At 37.5% G+C, this 21,971-nt stretch overlaps 1 protein-coding gene across 3 annotated transcripts in view; it reads left to right on the forward strand.

The window, feature by feature from the left end:
* LOC143023971 (NPC intracellular cholesterol transporter 2-like) overlaps positions 1-21,971 on the forward strand; it is a 45,624-nt gene that overhangs the window by 11,987 nt on the left and 11,666 nt on the right. The window contains exons 1-3 of one of the 3 annotated variants that reach the window (XR_012966242.1): positions 11,302-15,045; positions 18,550-18,694; positions 19,455-19,559. Coding sequence is in view for 2 of the 3 variants with exons in the window: in XM_076182661.1 (XP_076038776.1) it covers positions 18,580-18,694; positions 19,455-19,559 (220 nt within the window). In the remaining variant the exon portion in view is untranslated. Of the gene's footprint in view, positions 1-11,301; positions 15,046-16,891; positions 17,090-18,549; positions 18,695-19,454; positions 19,560-21,971 lie in introns of those variants that run through there. The other 2 variants (XM_076182665.1, XM_076182661.1) reach the window with 2 other exon arrangements.

A 21,971-nucleotide genomic window follows, 5' to 3' on the forward strand; every position in this document is an offset into this window, starting at 1 on the left:
CACTACACCACGAGCTTTCCCCTTCCCAATCAATACAACATAGGTACTTCCTTGTCGTTGTGATCCTCGAAATTTGACGAAATCACCGGAGTCCAAACTTCGCTGCCACTCCGACCGACGTGTGTGTGTGTGTGTGTGTGTGTGTGTGTGTGTGTGTGTGTGTGTGTGTGTGTGTGTGTGTGTGTGTGTGTGTGTGTGTGTGTGTGTGTGTGTGTGTGTGTGTTTTACCTAGTTGTATTTACCTAGTTGTATTTTACGGGAAGGGGAGCTATGCTCGTGCGTCCCGTCTTCATATTTCGTTTTATCTAGACTGTTTTTGAATTTGTGTATTGTTTTTGCACACACCACTTTGTCATCTAACTTGTTCCAAACGTCTTTTACCCTGTGGGGAAAGCTGTTCTTTTTCAGGTCTCTTCTATAACTGTCTTTCTTGATTTTCTTTCCATGTCCTCTTGTATTTCTACTATCCCATTTTATTAGAGCCTCTCTATCAATAGTTTTTATGCCTTTCATGATTTTATAAATAGTTATCAAGTCTCCTCTGTCTCTTCTTTGCTCTAATGTCTGTAGCTCAAGTTTTGCTAGTCTCTCTTCATATGATATATTCAGAGACTGTTGGTGTCAATTTCGTAATTGCTCTTTATATTCTTTCAAGTTTTGTTATACATTTTTTTGTACTTGGTGACTATGTCGTCGCTGCATATTCCAATCTTGGTCTTATCAAAGTGACTAGTATTTTCTTCACCATTTCTTTGTCCAGGTATGTAAATGCCGCTTTGATTGTTCTTATTAAATTATAAGTTTCTCAAAAAATTTTGTTTATATGTTTCTCAGATGCCATATTATTCATAATAATGACTCCCAGGTCCTTCTCATTGTCTACTTTTTTAATTTCTTCCTCTCCCAATTTATATGATCCCACTATTCTTTTTTTGCTTCTTCCAAATTCCATTATACTACACTTCTTAATATTGAATTCCATCTCCCACTTCCTACTCCATTCCCACACTTTATTGAGATCACTCTGTAGTGAATCACAATCTTCTTCAGTGATCACTTTTTTCGACAATTTTGCATCATCCGCAAAGAAGCTCATATAACTTTCAGTTCCTTCATCCATATCATTAATATATAATATAATATATACATTATTGGGGCCATTGTGGAACTCCACTTATCACTTCATCCCAATTAGAGTGTTTGTCTCTTATCACCACTCATTTTTCTTTCATGCAAGAAGTCTTCCATCCACTTCAGCAGTTTGCCCTGTATTCCTCCTGCAGTTTCTAATTTATTGAGCAATTTCTTATGTGGCACCATATCAAAAGCTTTTTTCAAGTCTAGAAATGCACAATCAGCTCATCCATCTCTTTCTTGTATTACATCTATTAGCCTTGAATAGAAACACATTAAGTTGTGACACATGATCGTCCTTGTCTAAATCCAAATTGCCTTGTATTTAGTACGTTTTTTTTTTCCAAATGTCTTACCCATCTAATTTTGATCATTCTTTCACAAATTTTAGCTATTGTACTTGTAAGAGAGACCGGTCTATAGTTAGTAGGGTCTTCCTTGTTTCCCCCTTTATATATTGGTACTATATTTGCTCTTTTCCAATTTTCTGAAACTTTTCCTTCTTTCAATGAACTGCTTATTAGACTATGTATTTTGTCTGTTAGTTCATTCATGCATTCTCTCAAAATCCAGTTTGCCATTTCATCTGGTCCATGCGATTTTCTGACATCGAGATTACTCAAGTGTTCCATTATTTCATTCCTTGTTACTTCTATCTCTTTCATAGGGGGGACTTTCTCCTCCCACTCGATATCTCTAGGTTGTATGTTCTCCCTCGTAAACACCGATTTAAAATGCTTGTTCATAATTTCTGCCATTTCTATTTCCTCTATGTATTCAACTCCTCCTTGTAGTTTCTCTCAACCTTGTTTGTTTTTCAGTTTGTTGTTTACAAATCTGTAAAACAGTTTTGGTTGATCTTTACATTTTTCTATGACATCTTTTTCGTATTTTCTCTTTTCTTCTCTGCACACTTGTACATATTCATTTCTATAACTAGTATATATTTTCCATTTTTCAGGTATTTTGTCTTTTTTCCATTTTATCCAAGCTTTATCTCTTTTGTCTTTTAACTCCCTACATCTTTTGCTGTACCAACACTTTACATATTCTTTTTCTTGTTTTTGTCTTGGAACATACTTTTCCACTCCTTTATAATTGTCAAAATATTCCATTTCTGTTCTACTGTTGTTTCTTCATTGCGTATTCTTTCCCAGTCTGCTTTTTGAAAGAATTCTCTTATTTTATAAATATATATATATATATATATATATATATATATATATATATATATATATATATATATATATATATATATTCCATACATCAATCTTCCCTTTCTATATTGTTCTTTTTTCCATGTATTTTTCCTCATTTAGTTCCAGTTCAACCAATATGTGGTCACTTTTACTTATTGGTGTCATATATTCAATCTTGTCCACTATTTCGGGTTCTGATGTGATTATTAGGTCCAGTCTCGATGGTTCTTCCTCATTTCTATACCTAGTATTCTCTTGTATCCATTGCGTCATTGTATGTTATATAATCATATCAAGTAGTACATTTCCCCATAGGTCGTCTCCACCCTTCGCTGTCATCTCTTCCCAGCAGATTTCTTTACAATTAAAGAAACCCATTATAACTATTCTTCCTCCATCTTCCATTTTCTTATATAGTGTTTTCCTTGTGTCTTCTAACATATTTTTGTGTCCTCTCTCTTCCCACGAAGCCATTTTAGGAGGCACATAATTTACTACAAACTTCCTGCTCTTCCCATCCTTGTCTTCCACTTCTATCATAATCATCTCTACTCTATTCTTTCTATATGTGAAATTCCTCACCTTTATAGCCTTCTTAGTCAGGAACATAACTCCACCCCCTTGTTTTACCTCTCTGTTTCTAATCCAATAATTATATGCACCATGTCCTACACTGTTGGGTGGTAATGGACCTTTCAATTTTGTCTCTACAATTCCCATTATGCCCGGTTCTTTTTCCTTCGGGTAAACATTCAGTTCATTCAAGCCTGTTATTAAGCCATCTATATTTGTGTAAGACACTTTTAATTTTCTGCTACTTCCATCGTGTTTTCTGTTTCCCTTCTGTTTTTCTCTGCTATGAACCATTTCTTCACTTTCATATTCACTACTCTCCAATAGAATTTCTCTTTTTCTGGCTCTGTTCTTTTCTCGTTTTTTTTTTTTCTTAGCTTCTAGTCTTTTTGTTTTCTCATCCTCTCTTTCCTCTTTATTCATTTCTCTTTTTATCCATACCTGTTTATATTGATCACTGTCTGCTAGTTTCCCTGTTTTTGCTAAGATATTCTCTGCTGTCGTTTGTGACCTGAATTTAACCTTAATTGGTCTGGTCTTATCTCTGTTGTATCTCCCTATTCTATATATTCTTCTATTTCTTTCCCTGTTTCTGGTCCATCTTCTTGAACTACTTCTAATATCTTATTTACTTTTTCCTTTTCCTCCTTTATTCTTGTAGTCCTATTTGAATTATACTTCTCTTCCATCCCTAATATAATTATACATTTCTTTTTATCCGCTAAGTCTCTTTCTCTCTCATCACTTTATTAACTGTCTCCTTAGTTTATTCTTTCATCTGCTGTTTCACTATATCTCTAACTTCAATTTTATTGTTCTCTTGTACTTTTTTCCAACCACTTACCTATTTTGCTATGTACTCTTTATTCTCTTTATTATTCCTCTTTAATTCCTCATTCTCATCCTATACTTCTCTTAACTGTCTTTTTCATTCTTCTATTTCTTTAGTTAGGTTTTGATTCTCTTTTAGCTCTTCCAGTTTATCAACTCTTTGTGTAACTAACGTTAATTGGTTAAACCTAACCTCCCATGTTTCGTTAATTTGTTTAGTTTCTCCTCTAGATTTACTAGTCGGGGGAGGTTGTCACCTTCTTCATTAAATCCATAAAAGCAGTTATCTTCTCTTTCCATTGAGCTGCTATTATCTATATTTCTGCTTTTGACACCTCTGCTTCCTTGTTCTTCCTCGTCTGTGTGTTCTGCACCCCTTTTGTTTACACCCCTTCTAACATCCGGGGCCCGTTCGTCCGCTTCCTCATTTCCTTCCATTTTCCTCAGTAATCCCTCTCTTTCTCCTTTTTCTTCACATTCCCACTACACCACGAGCTTCCCCCTTCCCTACTAATACAACAAAGGTACTCCCTCGTTGTTGAGATCGATGAAACTTGAATTTTCCTGGAGTTCCAAACTTCGCTGTCACTTCGACCGACGTGTGTGTGTGTGTGTGTGTGTGTGTGTGTGTGTGTGTGTGTGTGTGTGTGTGTGTGTGTGTGTGTGTGTGTGTTTACCTAGTTGTATTTTATGGGAAGGGGAGCTACGCTCGTGGTGTCCCGCCTTTGTACCTCGCAGTGTCTGGTTTGCTCTTAAAATCATGAATGGTTTTTTGCGCACACTATTTTTTCGTCCAGTTTGTCCCAAGTGTCCACCACTATATGTGGAAAACTGTTTTTCTTCATATCTCTTCTATAACTATGTTTTTTTTTCTTTCTTTCTTTCTTTCCATGTCCTCTTGTGTTTCTCTTTTCCCAATTTAACAAGTCCTCTCTATCGAGTATTTCTGAGCCCTTCATGATTCTGTAGATGGTCAGTAGGTTGCCTCTCTCTCTTCGTTGCTCAGAGTTGGTAACTCCAATTTAGCCAGTCTCTCCTCATATGACAAGTTTGCAAGTGCAGGTGCCGTTTTTGTGGCTGCTGTCTGGATTATTTCCATTTTCTTTATATTCTTTTTGGTATTGGGTGACCACAATGTCGCTGCATATTCTAGTCTAGGCCTTATCAGTGTGACCAATATAATTTTAATAATTTCTTCATCCAAATATGTAAATGCCACTTTTGTTGATCTTAGCAAGTTATAGGATTCTCCGACAATTTTGTTTATCTGTTTATCATAGGACAACTCGTTTGAGACAATTACACCCAAGTCTTTTTCGGATTCCACTTCCTTTACCTCCTTAGTTCCAATTTAATATTGTCCTGATATTCTATTCTTACTTTTTCCAAACTCCATTATGCTACACTTGTTAATATTGAAGTCCACTTCCCATTTCTGACTCCAGTTTCATATCTTATTCAGGTCTTCCTGTAGTGATTCGCAATCCTTTTCAGTTTTTACTTTCCTTAAAAATTTAGCGTCGTCTGCAAAAAAGTTCATGTAACATTGCACATCATCATCCATGTCATTCACATAAATAGCAAACATTATTGGAGCCAGTACAGATCCTTGCAGAACTCCACCGATCACCTCTTTCCAACCTGAATATTTTTCTCTGAGCACTACTCTCATCTTTCTACCAATCAGGAAGTCCTCCATCCGTTTTAGTAGGTTCCCTTGCATCCCTCCTATATGTTCCAGTTTTTTTAATGATCTTTTGTGTGGTACCTTGTCAAAAGATTTTTGTAAGTCCAGGAAGGCACAATCAGCCCTTCCATTCCTTCCCTGCACTATGTCTATTAGTCTTCAATAAAAACATATTAAGTCTGTGGTACATGATCTTCCTTGTCTGAACCCAAATTGTCTAGGGTTTATTATATTATTTTCTTGCAGGTGTTTTACCCATCTATTCTTGAATATTTTCTCACAAATTTTGGCTATAGTGCTTGTTAGTGAGACCGGTCTACAGTTAGTTGGTTCTTCTTTGTTTCCTCCTTTATATATTGGTACAATGTTAGCATTTTTCCGGTCTCTTGGTATTTTCCTTCTTCAAGTGAGAAACTTATCATGTTATGTATTTTGTCCATTAGTTCTTCTTTGCATTCTTTTAGGATCCAATTTGCAATTCCGTCCGGGCCATGTGATTTCCTGACGTCAAGGTTTGATAGATGTTCCATTATTTCTTTTTGTGATATCTCGCTCATGGGGGGAGATCGCATTTCATTTCCCTCGTCCCAATATTATACTTTCTCCCTAGTGAAAACAGACTTGAAGTGATTATTCATGACTTCTGCCATTTCTAATTCTTCTGTGTATTCTATATTTCCTTGGCGTAGTTTCACCATTTCCTGTTTGTTTTTAAGTTTAACGTTCATGTATCGATAGAATAGCTTGGGTTCCTCTTTGCAATTGTCTATAATATCCTTTTCATTGTTCCTTTTTTCCTTTCTTCGCACTTTTACATACTCATTTCTATAGTTTATATATGCTTGCCATTTTCCAGGTTTTTTTTATCTTTTCTTCATCTTTCCCAAGCTCTGTCCCTTCTATCTTTTGCCTCATTTCATCTTTTGTTGAACCAGCATTTAATGTACACTCTAGCTTTTGTCTTGGTACGTGCCTATTCACCCCTTCATTGTAATTATCCATCAAGATATCCCATTTCTCTTCCACTTTTGTCTCTTCCATGTAAAATTTTTCCCAATTTGCATTCTGGAGGAATTTCTTTAGTTTTCCAAAGTCCGTTTTGCTGTACATCAATCTTCCTTTCCTATGATTTTCATTTCTCTCCATGTATATTTTTTCCTTTAGTTCAGTCTCAATGAGTATATGGTCACTCTTTCCAAGTGGTGTCTTGTATTGGATTTTATCCACAATTTCAGGTTCTGTTGTAAATATGAAATCTAGTCTCGACGGCTCCTCATTATTTCTGTATCTGGTGTTTTCACTGATCCACTGAGTCATTGTGTATGCCATGGTCATGTCCAGTACTACATTACCCCACAAGTCTTCTCCACCTTTCACTGCCATGTCCTCCCAACAAATTTCTGTGTGTGTGTGTGTGTGTGTGTGTGTGTGTGTGTGTGTGTGTGTGTGTGTGTGTGTGTGTGTGTGTGTGTGTGTGTGTGTGTGTGTGTGTGTGTGTATTCACCTTGGTCTTTGGATCACGTGTTGGACTCGTGATCGACAGCTATTTCCCTCCCGGAAGAGAGCTCAGAGCTCGTATGACCGATCTATGGGTAATGCTATGACCTTACACACACACACACACACACACACACACACGCACACACACACACACACACACACACACACACACACACACACACAACTCCCCGCCCACGAGAGTCGGAGTAACGACCCGAAGCGCAGCGATACCGAAAAAATGTCGGCCCTGGGCAGGATTCGAACCAGGTACTGCCGCACCTCCGTATTGGCAGTCCAGTACTCTATCAACCGCGCCACCGAGTGACAGAAAGAAAGAGAGAGAGAGAGAGAGAGAGAGTGTGTGTGTGTGTGTGTGTGTGTGTGTGTGTGTGTGTGTGTGTGTGTGTGTGTGTGTGTGTGTGTGTGTGTGTTTACGTAGTTGTATCTAATTTGCTCTTAAATTCTTGTATTGTTTTTGCACACACTATTGTTTCATCTAGTATGCTCCATACATCCACCACTCTGTGGGGAAAGCTGTTCTTTTTCAGGTCTTCTGTAACTGTCCTTTTTTTTTTTTTTTTTTTTTTTTTTTTTTTTTTAGCTTCTTTCCATTTCCTCTTGTGTTTCTCTAATCCCAATTTAGTAAGTCTTCTCTATCAAGGACTTCTATACCTCTCATAATTCTGTAGATAGTCAACAAGTCACCTCTTTCTCTTCTTTGTTCCGGAGTCGGTAATTCTAGTTTTGACAATCTTTCTTCATATGACAGTTTAGATAGTGTTGGGGCCATCTTCGTAGTTGCTCTCTGGGTTCTCTCAATTTCCCTTATATTCTTTTTAGTACTGGGTGACCGCAGTGTCGCTGAATTTTGGCCTTATCAGTGTGACTAGTATTTTCTTTTCCATTTCTTCATACAAGTACGTAAAATCCATTTTTATATATCTTGGCAAGTTATAGGTTTCGCCGACAATTTTGTTTACATGGATGTCGGGAAACATATCCTTTGTGATGATTATTCCCAGTTCTTTTTCAAATCCCACCTTCTTTACTTCCTTTTCACCAATCTTGTCCTGATATCCTTTTTTTTTTTCCCCAAATTCCATTATGCTACATTTCTTAATGTTGAAGTCCTTTTCCCATTTCTGATTCCATTCTCAAACCCTCTTCAGATCTCTCTAGAATAAGCTCTTTCCAAGTAGAACTCTCATCTCTGAGCACTACCCTCATTTTTCTTCCATGCATAGTCTTCCATCGATTTCAGTAGTTTACTTTGTATCCCTCCTATGGTTTCCAGTTTTCTTAATAGTTTTTTGTGTGGGACTTTATTATTATTATTATTTTTTTTTTTTAGTCTAGGAAAGCACAATCAACCCATCCGTCCCTTTCCTGTATTATATATAGTATTCTTGAGTAAAAACAAATAAAATTTGTGGCGCATGATCTTCCCTGTCTAAATCCGAAATGTCTCGGATTTAGTATATTGTTCTCCTCCAGATGTTTTATCCATTTACTTTTTATAATTTTTTCACAAATTTTGGCTACCGTGCTTGTAAGGGAAACGGTATGTAATTTGTTGGGTCTTGCTTGTTTCCTCCTTTATAAATTAATACAATATCAGCATTTTTCCAGTTTTCTGGTATTTTTCCTTCTTTGAGTGAGCAACTTATTATATGTTTTGTCTGTTAGTTCTTCTATACTTTTTTTTTTTTTCAATATCTAGTTTGCTATTCCATCCCGCTGTTTTACATTTTCTCCAGTGAAAAACCGACTTGAAGTGTATGCTCATGACTTCAACCAATTCTGTATCTTCTGTATATTCCATTTACTATTTTTTGTTTTTTTAGTTTACCATTTATATATCTATAGAATAGTCTTGGCTAATCCTTATATTTTTCTCTTATTTCTTTTTCATAGTTTCTTTTTTCTGCCCTGCGTAGCTTTACATATTCATTCCTTTCATATATATATATTTGCCACTTTCTATTTTTTTTTCTCCATCTTTTCCAACCTTTATCTCTTCTGTCTTTCACTTTGCTGCACCTTCTGTTAAACCAGCATTTAATATATACTTTTTCCTGTTTTTGCTTTGGAAAATATTTATCCACTCCTTTATAGATTTTCATCAGAATCATCCATTTTTCTTCCACCTGTGTTTCTTCATTGCAGAATTTTTCCCAGCTTGCTTTAAGAAAAAAATCCTAAGTTTCTTAAAGTCCGTTTTACTATACATCAGTCTTTCTTTTCTGTGTTTCTCGTTTCTCTCTATATATATTTCCTCCTTTAGTTCTAACTCAAGTAGTATATGGTCACTTCGCAATTTGTGTCTTGCATTCAATTTTGTCCACAATTTCAGGTTCTGACTTAAATAATCAATCTAGTCTCAACGGTTCTTCATTATTTCTAAATCTAATGTTTTCTTTTACCCACTGTATCATTGTATGTTCTATAGCCATGTTGAGTGATACATTTCCCCATTGATCCTCTCCAACTTTCACTGTCATCTCTTCCCAACAGATTTCTTTGCAGTTAAAATCTCCCATAAGTACTATGTTACTTCCATCCTTCAGCATCTCGTTTAATGAAAGTTTCGTATCATCTAACATTTTGGAGTAATCCCTCTCCAAGACCCCGTTTTTGAGGGTTCATATATCACTACAAACTTTCTGTTTTTATGTCACTCTCTTCAACTCTTATTGTGATTATTTCCATTGTTCTCTCCATGTGTAACTTTCGTCACATTTAAGTTTTTCTTAACCAGGAACATGACTCCTCTACCCAAAAACAACCCAAAAACAGTTTCGAGAAGGTTCTAAGAAATATGAAAACACAGTGGCATTTTACAAAGATCATTGTTTCTGGTGTATTCGAGGCAATGTACCATTATGTTATTCTGCTATAAGACCTTACACATTCCAATACATTGTCTACAAACAATTGCGAAACAATGTTTCTGTGCTGTTGCGAGACATTTTAAAAATAGTATAGAAAAAGTCCAGAAACACACGAGAAACATAGCAATATTATTTATGAGACAATGCCTCTAATGTACACAGTATATAGTGTCACTTTGGCACTCTGTTACAAGGTCCCCCATGCACACCGATATATTGTCCCGAAACAACCGCGAAACCCTTTCTGTACTATTGTGGGACAACTCAGAAACAGTATCGAAAAAGTCTGCAGCCTTGTTTTAAAGACGATTTATCAAGTGTGGACAAGGCAGAGTGCCACAATGGCACACTACTGGCAGGCTCACTTGACTTGAGCATGAGAAGGCCTATGCCAATGAATGACATCCTGCTTAGAGTACAGACTATTGCCTATTTTATCTTGACGTTAGCCATTCAAAGCTGACTGTTGAACCAAAACCTACCCCCAGCATTTCCTGTGATTTGTACAGAACTAGGCCCACCGTTGTCATGTCACGTATATAAACTTTTTCCATCTCGTTTCTATACCTCCTTCCTGGTCTCCCTCTTCCACGTTTACCCTCTCCCGATGTTCAATCAGTAACATACACTATTTGATCCATCTTTTATCATTTTTTCTGGGAGTTTATCCCACTCACTTCTATTTCTGCTCCTTTGTCAGTTCTGTACAGGTAGTTATGGGTACTGACATTAAGATTTCATACGTAAGTATGTTTGCGCCCCATCGGGTTAATCTGATTCTTATACAGACCAACACACACGCCATCCTTTCTTGTATACTACAATTAGATAAATGAAATTAGATTAATACTCACACAAACACACACGCGCGCGCAAACACACACACACACACACACACACACACACACACACACACACACACACACACACACACACACACACACACACACGAACAGCTTTCCTCACAGAGTAATAGACATTTGGAACAAGTTAGATGAGGAAGTGGTGTGTGCAAAAACAATACATGAATTTAAAAATAGTTTAGATAAAATGAGATATGAAGACGGGACACCACGAGCATAGCTCCCCTTCCCGTAAAATACAACTAGGTAAACACACACACACACACACACACACACACACACACACACACACCATCCACTGTTATCGGACAAGGTTTATACAACTACTGGATAAAAAACAGGGACAAGAAACAGGGAGGGGGAATCATGTTCTTGGCCAAGAAAGACCTGAAGGTGACAAAAATTGCAGAGGGCAAAGGTAATGTTGAATTGATCATGATAAAAGTCGAAGGCAAGAATATGAAAAGTAGAAAGTTTGTGGTGACTTATGTGCCTCCAAAAACAAGCGCTTGAAAAGAAATCAAACATACAAAAATGCTAGATGATACAAGAAAATCACTCAATGAGATACCAATGGGTAAGGGTAATCTGGTAATTATGGGGGACTTCAATTGCAAAGAAATTTGTTGGGACAGCATGACAGTGCAAGGAGATGACTCATGGGGTTTTGTACTGCTAGATATAACCATGGAGTACACAATGACCCAATGGGTCCGTGAAAACACAAGGTACAGAAATAATGAAGAGCCATCGAAACTAGATCTAATATTTACAACAGAGCCTGAAATAGTGCATAAAGTCCAGTATGAGACACCAATTGGAAAGAGTGACCATGTACTCATCGAAACTATACTAAAGGAAGAAATAGACATAGAGAGGAACGAAAAGCATAGGAAAGGAAGACTGATGTACAACAAAACAGACTTTACAAAACTAAAGACATTCTTCCGGAATGCAAACTGGGAAATATTTTACAGGGAAGAAACAACAGTGGAAGAGAAATGGAATATATTGATGGAAAACTACAATGAAGGTGTAAACAGGCATGTACCAAGACAAAAGCGAGAGAGAGAGTACATTAAATGTTGGTTCAACAAAAGATGCAGTGAGGCAAAAGACAGAAGGGACAAAGCTTGGAAAAAGTGGAGAAAAGACAAAAAACAAAGCAAATGGCAAATTTATGTTAACTATAGAAATGAGTATGTTAATGTGAGAAGAGAGGAAAAAAGGAACCATGAGAAGGATATTATAGACAAATGCAAAGAGCAACCCAAACTATTCTATCGGTATGTGAATGGTAAACTTAAAAACAAACAGGAAATGGTGAAACTATGCCAAGGAAACACAGAAGATTTAGAGATGGCCGAAGTCATGAACAATCACTTTAAATATGTTTTCACCAGAGAGAAAATACCAAATTGTGACATAGATAAAAACAAGAAATCTCCCCTCATGAATGAGTTTACAGCATCACTAAAGGAAATATCAGAACATCTATCAAGGCTGGATGTCAGAAAATCACATGGCCCGGACGGTATTGCAAATTGGATTCTAAAGGAGTGCAAAGAAGAACTAACAGACAAAATACACATCTTAATAAACAGCTCACTCAAAGAAGGAAAGATACCCGAGGACTGGAAAAACGCTAACATTGTACCAATACACAAAGGAGGAAACAAAGAAGAACCCACCAACTATAGGCCAGTATCACTAACAAGCACCATAGCCAAAATTTGTGAGAAAATAATCAAGAATAGATGGGTAAAACATCTGGAAGACAATGACATATTAAACCCAAGACAATTCGGATTCAGACAAGGAAGATCATGCTCCACAAACTTAATATGCTTTTACTCAAGACTTATAGACATAGTGCAAGAAAGAAATGGATGGGCTGATTGTGCATTCCTAGACTTGCAAAAAGCCTTTGACAAAGTACCACACAGAAAACTACTAAAAAAACTGGAACACATAGGAGGAATACAAGGAAACCTACTAAAATGGATAGAGGACTTTCTGACTGGTAGAAAGATGAGAGTAGTGCTCAGAGAAAAATATTCAGATTGGAAAGAGGTGATCAGTGGAGTACCGCAAGGATCTGTGCTGGCACCAATAATGTTTGCTATCTATATGAATGACATGGATGAGGACGTGAACTGCTACATGAGCTTCTTTGCCGATGACGCCAAACTGCTAAGGAAAATAGAAACTGATGAGGACTGTGAAGCACTGCAAGAAGACCTAAATAGGGTATGGAACTGGAGTCAGAAATGGGAAGTGGACTTTAATACTAAGAAGTGTAGCATAATGGAGTTTGGAAAAAGCAAAAACAGAATATCAGGAAAATATACAATTGGAACCAAAGAAGTAAAGAAAGTAGGATCCGAAAAAGATTTGGGAGTAATTATCACGAACGATTTGTCCTATGATATACAGATTAACAAAATTGTCGGCGAGACTTACAACTTGCTAAGATCAATAAAAGTGGCGTTTACATACTTGGACGAAGACATGATAAAAAAAATATTGGTTACATTGATAAGGCCTAGATTAGAGTATGCAGCGACATTGTGGTCCCCCAGTACCAAAAAGAATATAAAGAAAATAGAAAGAATCCAAAGAGCAGCTACAAAAATGGCACCTGCACTTGCAAACCTATCATACGAGGAGAGATTGGCTAAACTGGAGTTACCGACACTGGAGCAAAGAAGAGAGAGAGGTGACCTATTGACCATCTACAGAATCATGAGAGGCACAGAGGTACTCGATAGAGAGAACTTACTTAACTGGGACAAAAGAAACACAAGAGGACATGGAAAGAAAATAAAAAAAAAACATAGCTATAGAAGAGAACTGAAGAAAAACAGTTTTCCTCATAGAGTTTTGGACACTTGGAACAAACTGGACAATGAAATAGTATGCGCAAAAACCATTCATGAGTTTAAAAACAAACTAGACACTGCAAGATACAAAGGCGGGACATCACGAGCATAGCTCCCCTTCCCGCAAAATACAACTAGGTAAATACATGTACACACACACACACACACGAGTCGTGAAAGGTATGGAAGTTAGTTCGTTAGTTCGTCCACATTTGGAATATGCTGTTTCCGTATGATCACCGAATCTCATTAAAGACATTGACAGACTGGAAAAAGTACAACGGCGAGCCACAAAACTGATTCCAAAATTTCAAAAATAAATCATACGAAAATCGACTAAAACATATGAATCTGTTTAAAAAAAAAAAAAAAAAAAAAAAAAAAACGTAGACTCAGAGGTGACTTGATACAGGTCTTTAAAATTCTAAAGGGAATTGACAACACTAAAAGTGACCAAATTTTCACACTGAATGAGAATCAGACAAGAAACAATGGTCTCAAACTATCCGGAAATAGATTCAATTTGGAAGTGGGTAGAAACAACTTCGCCAACCGTGTAGTTAATGAATGGAATAAACTTCCTGCACAGGTAGTGCAATGTAGTTCAGTTCGAAGCTTTAAGAATCATTTAGATAAACACCTAAGCAAGATGCTGTAATGATTATAATTTATTTTATATTATTTGTTTTTGTTTTGTTATCATTTGTCTGTTTGATTTTCATTTATTATTAGTTATATGTCAATTTATCATTATTTACTATTTACTTGTTTGTTCATTATTTAACTATACCTATGCGTTTATTTATGTATTTTATTTGTTATGTACATTATTATGGTTTTTATTTATCAATCCATTATTATGATTTTTTTCGCATCCGACCTAGATATGGACCAAAAGGTCTCCTGTCGGCATGCTCCGCCTTTGTAATCCTTTGTAAAAGAAATTCAAAGGGGATGGTTGTGGAGGAGACCTAAAAAAAAAAAAAATCCCACACAGAGTGGTGGATGTCTGGAACAGGTTGGACGAGGCAATGGTGTGTGCAGGGACCATGCAAGAATTTAAGAACAAACTAGATGCTGAAAGATACAAAGACGGGACACTACGAGCATAGCTCCCTTCCCGTATAATGCAACTAGGTACATACAACTAGGTTTAATAAATACACACAAGAACACATGAGCCATGCATGAATTTGAAGCTAGGTATAGTAACTGGAGAGTAGAGAGGATACGACAAGCATTGCTACTTTCCTGTGTACAACAATCATGTTAATACGCGGCTTTCTGGTATAATGTACACACAAACAAACAAATAAACAAACAAACAAAACAAACAAACAATGCAGCATCTTCCCACCACACGCAGACTTCTCCGACACTAAACATTTTCTGTGCATCTAGGTAAAGGCGGGACGTGCCCAAAGATTTCCCCAATGGTTCATCACCGTGACATCCTGCAACAAGCTTCCAAATTCAAGAATAACGGTAGGGAGCTCACGCTAGTAGGCGCTTAACTGCGACCATAAGTCACCTCACTGTGTGGTTGGACTGTCAGGGCAAGAAGTAGTCATCGATAGCCCTTGGATTCGAACCCGTGTCTACATAGTACTAATCGAGATGGAATCCTATGCAGATAAGGGATATGTTCATTATCATTCCAATTTCTCTCGATCACACCTTTCCGAACTGAGGGCTACTTTTCCTCTTATTCTTGTTGTCGCCTGTAGTGGAGGGGTTAATTTGACGGTAATACATGCAGGTTGCCAGACTAACGAGTTTCAGTGAAAGTCGATCGCAAGATCACGTGTGAAAGTAAAATAGAATAATTAAATGAGCTTTAAGACCCATAAATAGACTCATCAGCAGCAGTAATGAAAAATCTGTGACAAGTTAAACTAAACAGTTTAACTTGTTCATAGATATTTCTGAGTAATTGATGAGGTAAATTCCTCTTTTTCTTTGTTTAGTAAGTTTTCCTCAGCTGAGTGAAATAACATGGTGACAGACAAAGTAATTCATAAAAATACGCTTCTTCAGAAAGGATATCCTCGGCTGAATAGAATTACCCTGACACAGTCAAAACAAACTTGGATTGCAATTTGTCGCCAGCATTCTTTTCGTTTTCTTCTTTCCTTGCCAGTCGCAAGGGATTGACATTGCCCATGGTGTTATGGACTTGCTCAACCTGAGTATATGACGTCGATATTCATGTAGGGCTCAGATTTAAATCCTCAAGTCACTTGTACTTCTTGTCTTGCTGTAGGGCGCCCACAGACTTTCTTGTGGTGGACGCACAAGGTATAAAGGGCTATAGGGAGACAACCAAGCGAAGCTTATCCACCTGAGGGGTTCGGAAATGTTTTGAGTTTTAGCCACTTTTTGGTTGCCTTTCTGACATACTTAGGTCCATTAATTTTAGTTTATAATTTATATACTACATAGATCCACATGTACTTTAGTGCATACATAATTTTAACACTGATGCTTTACCACGTTTCTAATGTATGTAAAACATCTACATTTTTCATTGAAAGTTGAGGGTTTTAGAAGGGAAAAATGTTTGAATAGGGGACTTTGTATGCTTGTAATGTCCAAACTGGACGCACGTGCGTCCGGTGCGCCCGGTGCGTCCGCCTGCGGGCGCCCCTGACTTGAAGAGACGTCTCATGTCTTTGGTACTGTCTTCGGAGAATCAAGGGTATCGCTGGAACTAGTGTACTGTGAGACTCAGTCTATGCAAATTACTAGCATAGTTCGTGAACGTCAACTCCGTCTGTATGGGCATGTGGCACGTTTCCTTGATGTTGATCCTACTCACGGGATTGTCTCCACAAGAGACAACCCTCGATGGAGGAAATGATGGGGGCGCCCACAGAATTCATGGCTGGGGCAAAATTATCAAACCTGTCAAAAGTAGTTTGGAATGGAAAGGGTGGCTGCATAGAAGCATGCTCGGAGAGACCGTAGGGATTGGCGCCGGCGTGTGAGTGGTACAACGCGCTCCTTGGCGCATGCCCCTAATTGAATATGGTAATTATTTTTGGTTCTAGACAGAACATAGTTCATACATAGCAACAACTGAGTTGAAGACTACACAACAGTCAACATGAGCCGTTGGTACTTACAGTTTTTGTTCACGCTAGCACCAATTTCCTTATTCTTAATAGGGCCTTGTGCTGAAGGGGTCATAGATGTCTATATGTTATTTTAGTCCATAAGAATGGATGCATTTATAATCTGTCCACTTATCCTGGATATCATAAGCCTAGAGATATTATGAAGATAGTTGCTGATTTACTGATTAAGTGATAACAGTCGTAGGGTACGTATGACTGTCTTGTATTGATACAGCTGGTGCACATTTTGTACAGAGGTAGAGATTAGTTTGAAGAAACAGGTTGGTGCTTCTCAGATGTTAGTGAAGTAAGGTCTTCAGTTCTCACCCGTTTAATGCCGTTGAAAAGGGTTGGAGAGACTAAACGTTGTTTCTTAATTAAACGGACCAAGCCATGGTAGAGCTATTGAACAGGTAAGTGTCGTGGTTACTGTTGGTTTGTGTACGATTCTCTCAGACCTTTGATGTGATTATGTAATGCTGCGCAGTTTTTTGTGGAATTTATATGCATCTACCTGCACTCATGTTTGCAAATATCATTTCACGTTTGTCATTAAGTAAACAAATGTGGAATGGGTGTACAGATTTTTCTATGTATTACGATCGCCTAATCTGCCGGTAGTAAATTGGTTGCTTTAGACACAAAAGATCTGAGTTCATACAGCGGGGTGGATGTATTTTTTCTTTTCTTTTTATAAAGTTTCCTGTTTACAAACGCCTGGGCTACATGTGTTGCAGATTACTGGGATAGTGGAAGTCTGTTGAGGGTTGTCTAAACTTTGTACACAAGTACTTGAGCTTGTGTAAGTGTCAGGAGAGGACAGAACGAGCGGTCTGAGGTGAAGGTGGAGCTACACCAAGGTTGTGATATATCACCATGGATGTTCAGCAAATATGTGGATGAGATGGTGAGGTAGATACAAGGGTGCTAGACAAGGGCTTGGAATTAGTGAGAGTGGAAGGTGAGCCAGTTATTGTTTGCAGATGACACTGCCCTTATATCTTATACACAAGTCGATGGCTAGACTGAAGCAATTATCAGGGTTTGGGAGGGTATGTAAGAGTAGAAAGCTAAAAGATGTGAGGCAAAATATAATAAAGGATTAAAGAGATGCATAGAGTGATGTTGGTGATTCCTTATATCAGGGAATGTAGGAATCGAGGTGGGGGTAAATTATAGAACAAGGAAGCATTCAAATGTTTGCAGGGAATCAAAACTGCCACGAGATAATTTCTGGGGATAAACCTAGACAATTGTATATGAGGATGTTTGTTTCTATGGCACAGTATAGAGCAAAGTATTGATGAAATAGGGAGGGGGTGGATAAAGAGCTAGCTGATATGACTCAAAGAATACTGAAATGGTTTTGGGCACATGGAAATAAGTGGAAAGACTGGCAGAGTGTGGATGGAGAAAACTTGAGAAAACCAAGAATGAAATGGGTGGATGGAGTGAGGGAAGTATTGTATGCAGAAGGAATATCTATTGAGCAAGGGAGAGAGTGTAAAAGATAGGAGTGAATGAAAAGTGGTTGTAAGTAGATGAGGAAATCATTTTCTTTTCTCATATAAGGAAGTGGTGGAGATAAACCAACATTGGCTGTTGAACTTTGATGTGAAAAAACTATATCTTGCTGCATTGCCTCTGACCAAAGCAGCATCGTGTGGACAAGGTGGTAGGATAGGAGGGACAACAAATGTTTTTTTTGTCAGATTATGGTTGAAAAATGCTCTGACTCAACCACCCCCTTTTATGAGATAAAAGGCCTTTTGGTATATGCATGTAAATACATTTATGTTCTCAAAATATCCAAGAAGTACATAATTCATATTTTCTGAAAAAAAATATATATATATATATATATATATTGCAGAGTGAAGAGCTGAGCATAACAACAGGAAAAATGAATCGTGGGTCGATATCCATGCTACTTGTTGCAGTTATATTTGTAATGGTGTTATTGGAACCATCCCATGGATTTGCACGAAGAAGGATAAAGTTCAAAAGATGTCACAGAGGTTTGTAGTAGCAATTTCCATTCTTAAACATACATTAAATCACATATGAGGTCTTATCTTCAGTATTAATGTACAGTACTACCTCTCATTAACGGACTAAAAGGTGGGTAACGGTGTCCGTTGATTTGGAGTGGTTTCTGGGTGGCATAGTGATTGCACGCACTAAACAACAGCACCAAAAACACAGCAAAAACACCACGAACACAGCTAATTAACGTCCGTTAATGAGAGGTCTCACTGTACTCTACTCTCCTGCTACTTGTTTTCTTTTTAACATTTGGTCTGGTGGAAACATTATGATATAACTAAAATTACAAAGGAAAAGTGAATCAGAAAGTGAATGCTACAGCATACAAAATGTGACCTGGGCATGACCTCTTCTTTGACTTTATGTTAGTTTTTTGTTTTATTAATTTCTTAGTATTTCTATTTATCAGCTGTTTTTGTATTTTCTATTGATTTCAGTAAGCAGCCTTATAATTCTTTTGTATACTGTAACATAATGAAATATAATGTTAGATCAGTCTTTCTTCTTCTTTTTCACTTCTTTATGGCATAGGAGTTTGATGTGTTGGGAACTTAGATGTCTTTACAGTTTGCAAATTACTTGTGTTACTTGTAAGAATTTATGAATTTCTTCCTAGCATAAGGCTAGATGTGCTTGAAGGAGGAACCCTGTCATCTTATACCATTTGTAGATACATGTTTTGATCTCTGATTAAAATTTTATATTTTTTTCTAATGAATATATATTTAACAGAAGTGCGCATGCCTAAGGCTCTATTCATGACCTGTGCAAACAAACATGGTATTTGTGAACTTCGTAAAGGACAAACTCACATTCTTAGAGCAGTCTTCATACCCAGTAAGTGGTTATACATTACAGTTTTTTATTAAACCCTTCAACAAAATGGTATATTTACAGTTTTTGTTATGGCTAACAACAAATTAATCTGTTTGGTAGAAGGACAGGCTACAAATCAGAGCCTCTGTTAATCAGAGTGTATATTTGATGAAGTCTTCTGGTATTAGCCAGAACAAATAATAAAAACTAAACTATTGTTATAAAAGTTCTTACATGTTGTATGCAGTTTTATGGTTTCACTGGCATTATAAGATGGGTGGCCAATTTAAAGCACACTCCCACATCACTATCTCTCTATCTATACACCAATGTCTTTTTCCCCTGTATAAGAGAGGTAACAAAGTAGCCACATCACACACAAGTATAACCTATTCAACTATCTCTCACATCTCAGCACTTTAGGGATGAATGGTTGCCTTGTACCCTGTCACACTGATTGGGTCAAAGGTAATGCAGCAAGGCACACCTCTTTAATGACAGAGCCCAACAACTTGAGCTGTTTCATCCTCAGCACTTTACCAGTTGACAACCTTCTTGCTCATCTACTCACATTAGTTATAAAAAAAATCCTCTCAGGTTGCACTATCCCCCATCCACCCACAATCCCCCTACACCCTTTCCCATCCTCTGCATTGTCTTCAATGCATACAAAGCCCCTTTCATCCCATCCATTCATCCCACTTTTTATCTCCCTTTTGGTCTCCCATTTAGTTCCACTTTTGTTTCCCCTTTCAAGCTCATTCCAACCACTTTTATTTTCCACACTCTCTTTGTTAGTCTTTTCTAACTCAATCAAGAAAACAAAGATACCCTACAAACTGCAGGAAAAAATACGAGTATTAAGATGCTCTAAGACCACTACAGTAGAACATCTACACACACAAACCAAAATCCTCCCCATAAAGCAGCACAAGAGCATACAAGATGATAGGCATACAGTTGTATGCAAGATCCCTCAGTCCCATCCATCACATCATATAACACAAGCACAGCTAACTGGAAAAGCATATTACTCATCTGGAACAACCTACCACCTACTCCTTTCTACACATCCATGCAAAAACTTTTACATATTTAGATCACAAAACAAGCACTCTAAGATTGATCCCCAAACTCCAGGCCAACACAGAAATCCTTCCCACAACAAATAAGAACCACAATGGCATGATTGTTCAGGCCACCATTCTGCTTTAAAGCAGTACCAACATCAAATAGACCTGGTCACAGAGGCAAATTGCCCTAGATGTAGTCACCCCACAGAAGAGACCAAACACCTCATCCTACAATGCCCTTATCTATTCTTACCCAGACAGTCATATATTATCTCTTCTTTGAATGACTTGTGATCCATCTCAGCACTCTATTCCACCCCATCAGACAGCTACCTTCCCACCCATGTTTTCTGCCTTACCTCTACATTTTTCACTCTATCCATTCTGGCAATATACATACATACAAAAAAGGCCCCTCCCCCTTATCAGGGAGATGGCTGAATCAAAGCATACACCCACCTTTCACCTATCCCACACACATCCAAAAACCCATTTGTTGTCCCTCCTATGTAAACTCCTCTTTGATAAAAGATCATCCCTGTCCCACACCCATTGGTCAGGTCAGAGGCAATGCATCAAGATACAGCACCTCCACAGCAAGGCCCAACAACCAAAGCTGGTGTACTCCCACTGCCTTATTGCATGACAACCTCCCCTTCATCCACTTAGGAAATTAAAGAGCACACAAAAAAATTCTTTCAGGCCATGTAATTTCTTCATTCATTCACAACCACTCTCCACTACACCAGTCTCTTGCCCTCTCCCATTCTTGCTCAACAGCCATTGCTTATGCATCCAAACACCCTTCCATATTCTTTTTGCTAATCTTTCTTCACTCATTCTTTTACATTCTTTTAACATATACCATATTCTTCAAACACTGTATCTTAAAATCCTTAGTTTTTTCATCTATGTCTTATTCTAGGTTTCAGCTCCATATAGTACCATAGGCACACTCATTCCTAAGCTAAATTGTTAAGGAAAGTAAAAACCGAAACAGATTGCAAATCACTACAGGAAGACCTGAATAAGGTTTAGAAGTGGAGTCAGAAATGGGAAATGGACTTCAATATTAAGAAGTGTAGCATAATGGAGTTCGGAAAAAGTAAAAATAGAATATCAGGACAATATAAAATTGGAACTGAGGTAAAGAAAGTGGGATCTGAAAAAGATTTGGGAGTAATTATCTCAAAGGACTTGTCCTATGATAAACAAATAAACAAAATTGTCAGAGAATCCTATAACTTGCTAAGATCAATAAAAGGGGCATTTACATATTTGGACAAAGAAATTATTAAAAAAATATTAGTCACACTGCATAAGGCCTAGACTAGAATATATGGCGACATTGTGGTCACCC

The sequence above is a fragment of the Oratosquilla oratoria genome, chromosome 3 (genome assembly GCF_046742065.1).
Source record: "Oratosquilla oratoria isolate Oo_2021 chromosome 3, ASM4674206v1, whole genome shotgun sequence".
Taxonomy (NCBI): domain Eukaryota; kingdom Metazoa; phylum Arthropoda; class Malacostraca; order Stomatopoda; family Squillidae; genus Oratosquilla; species Oratosquilla oratoria.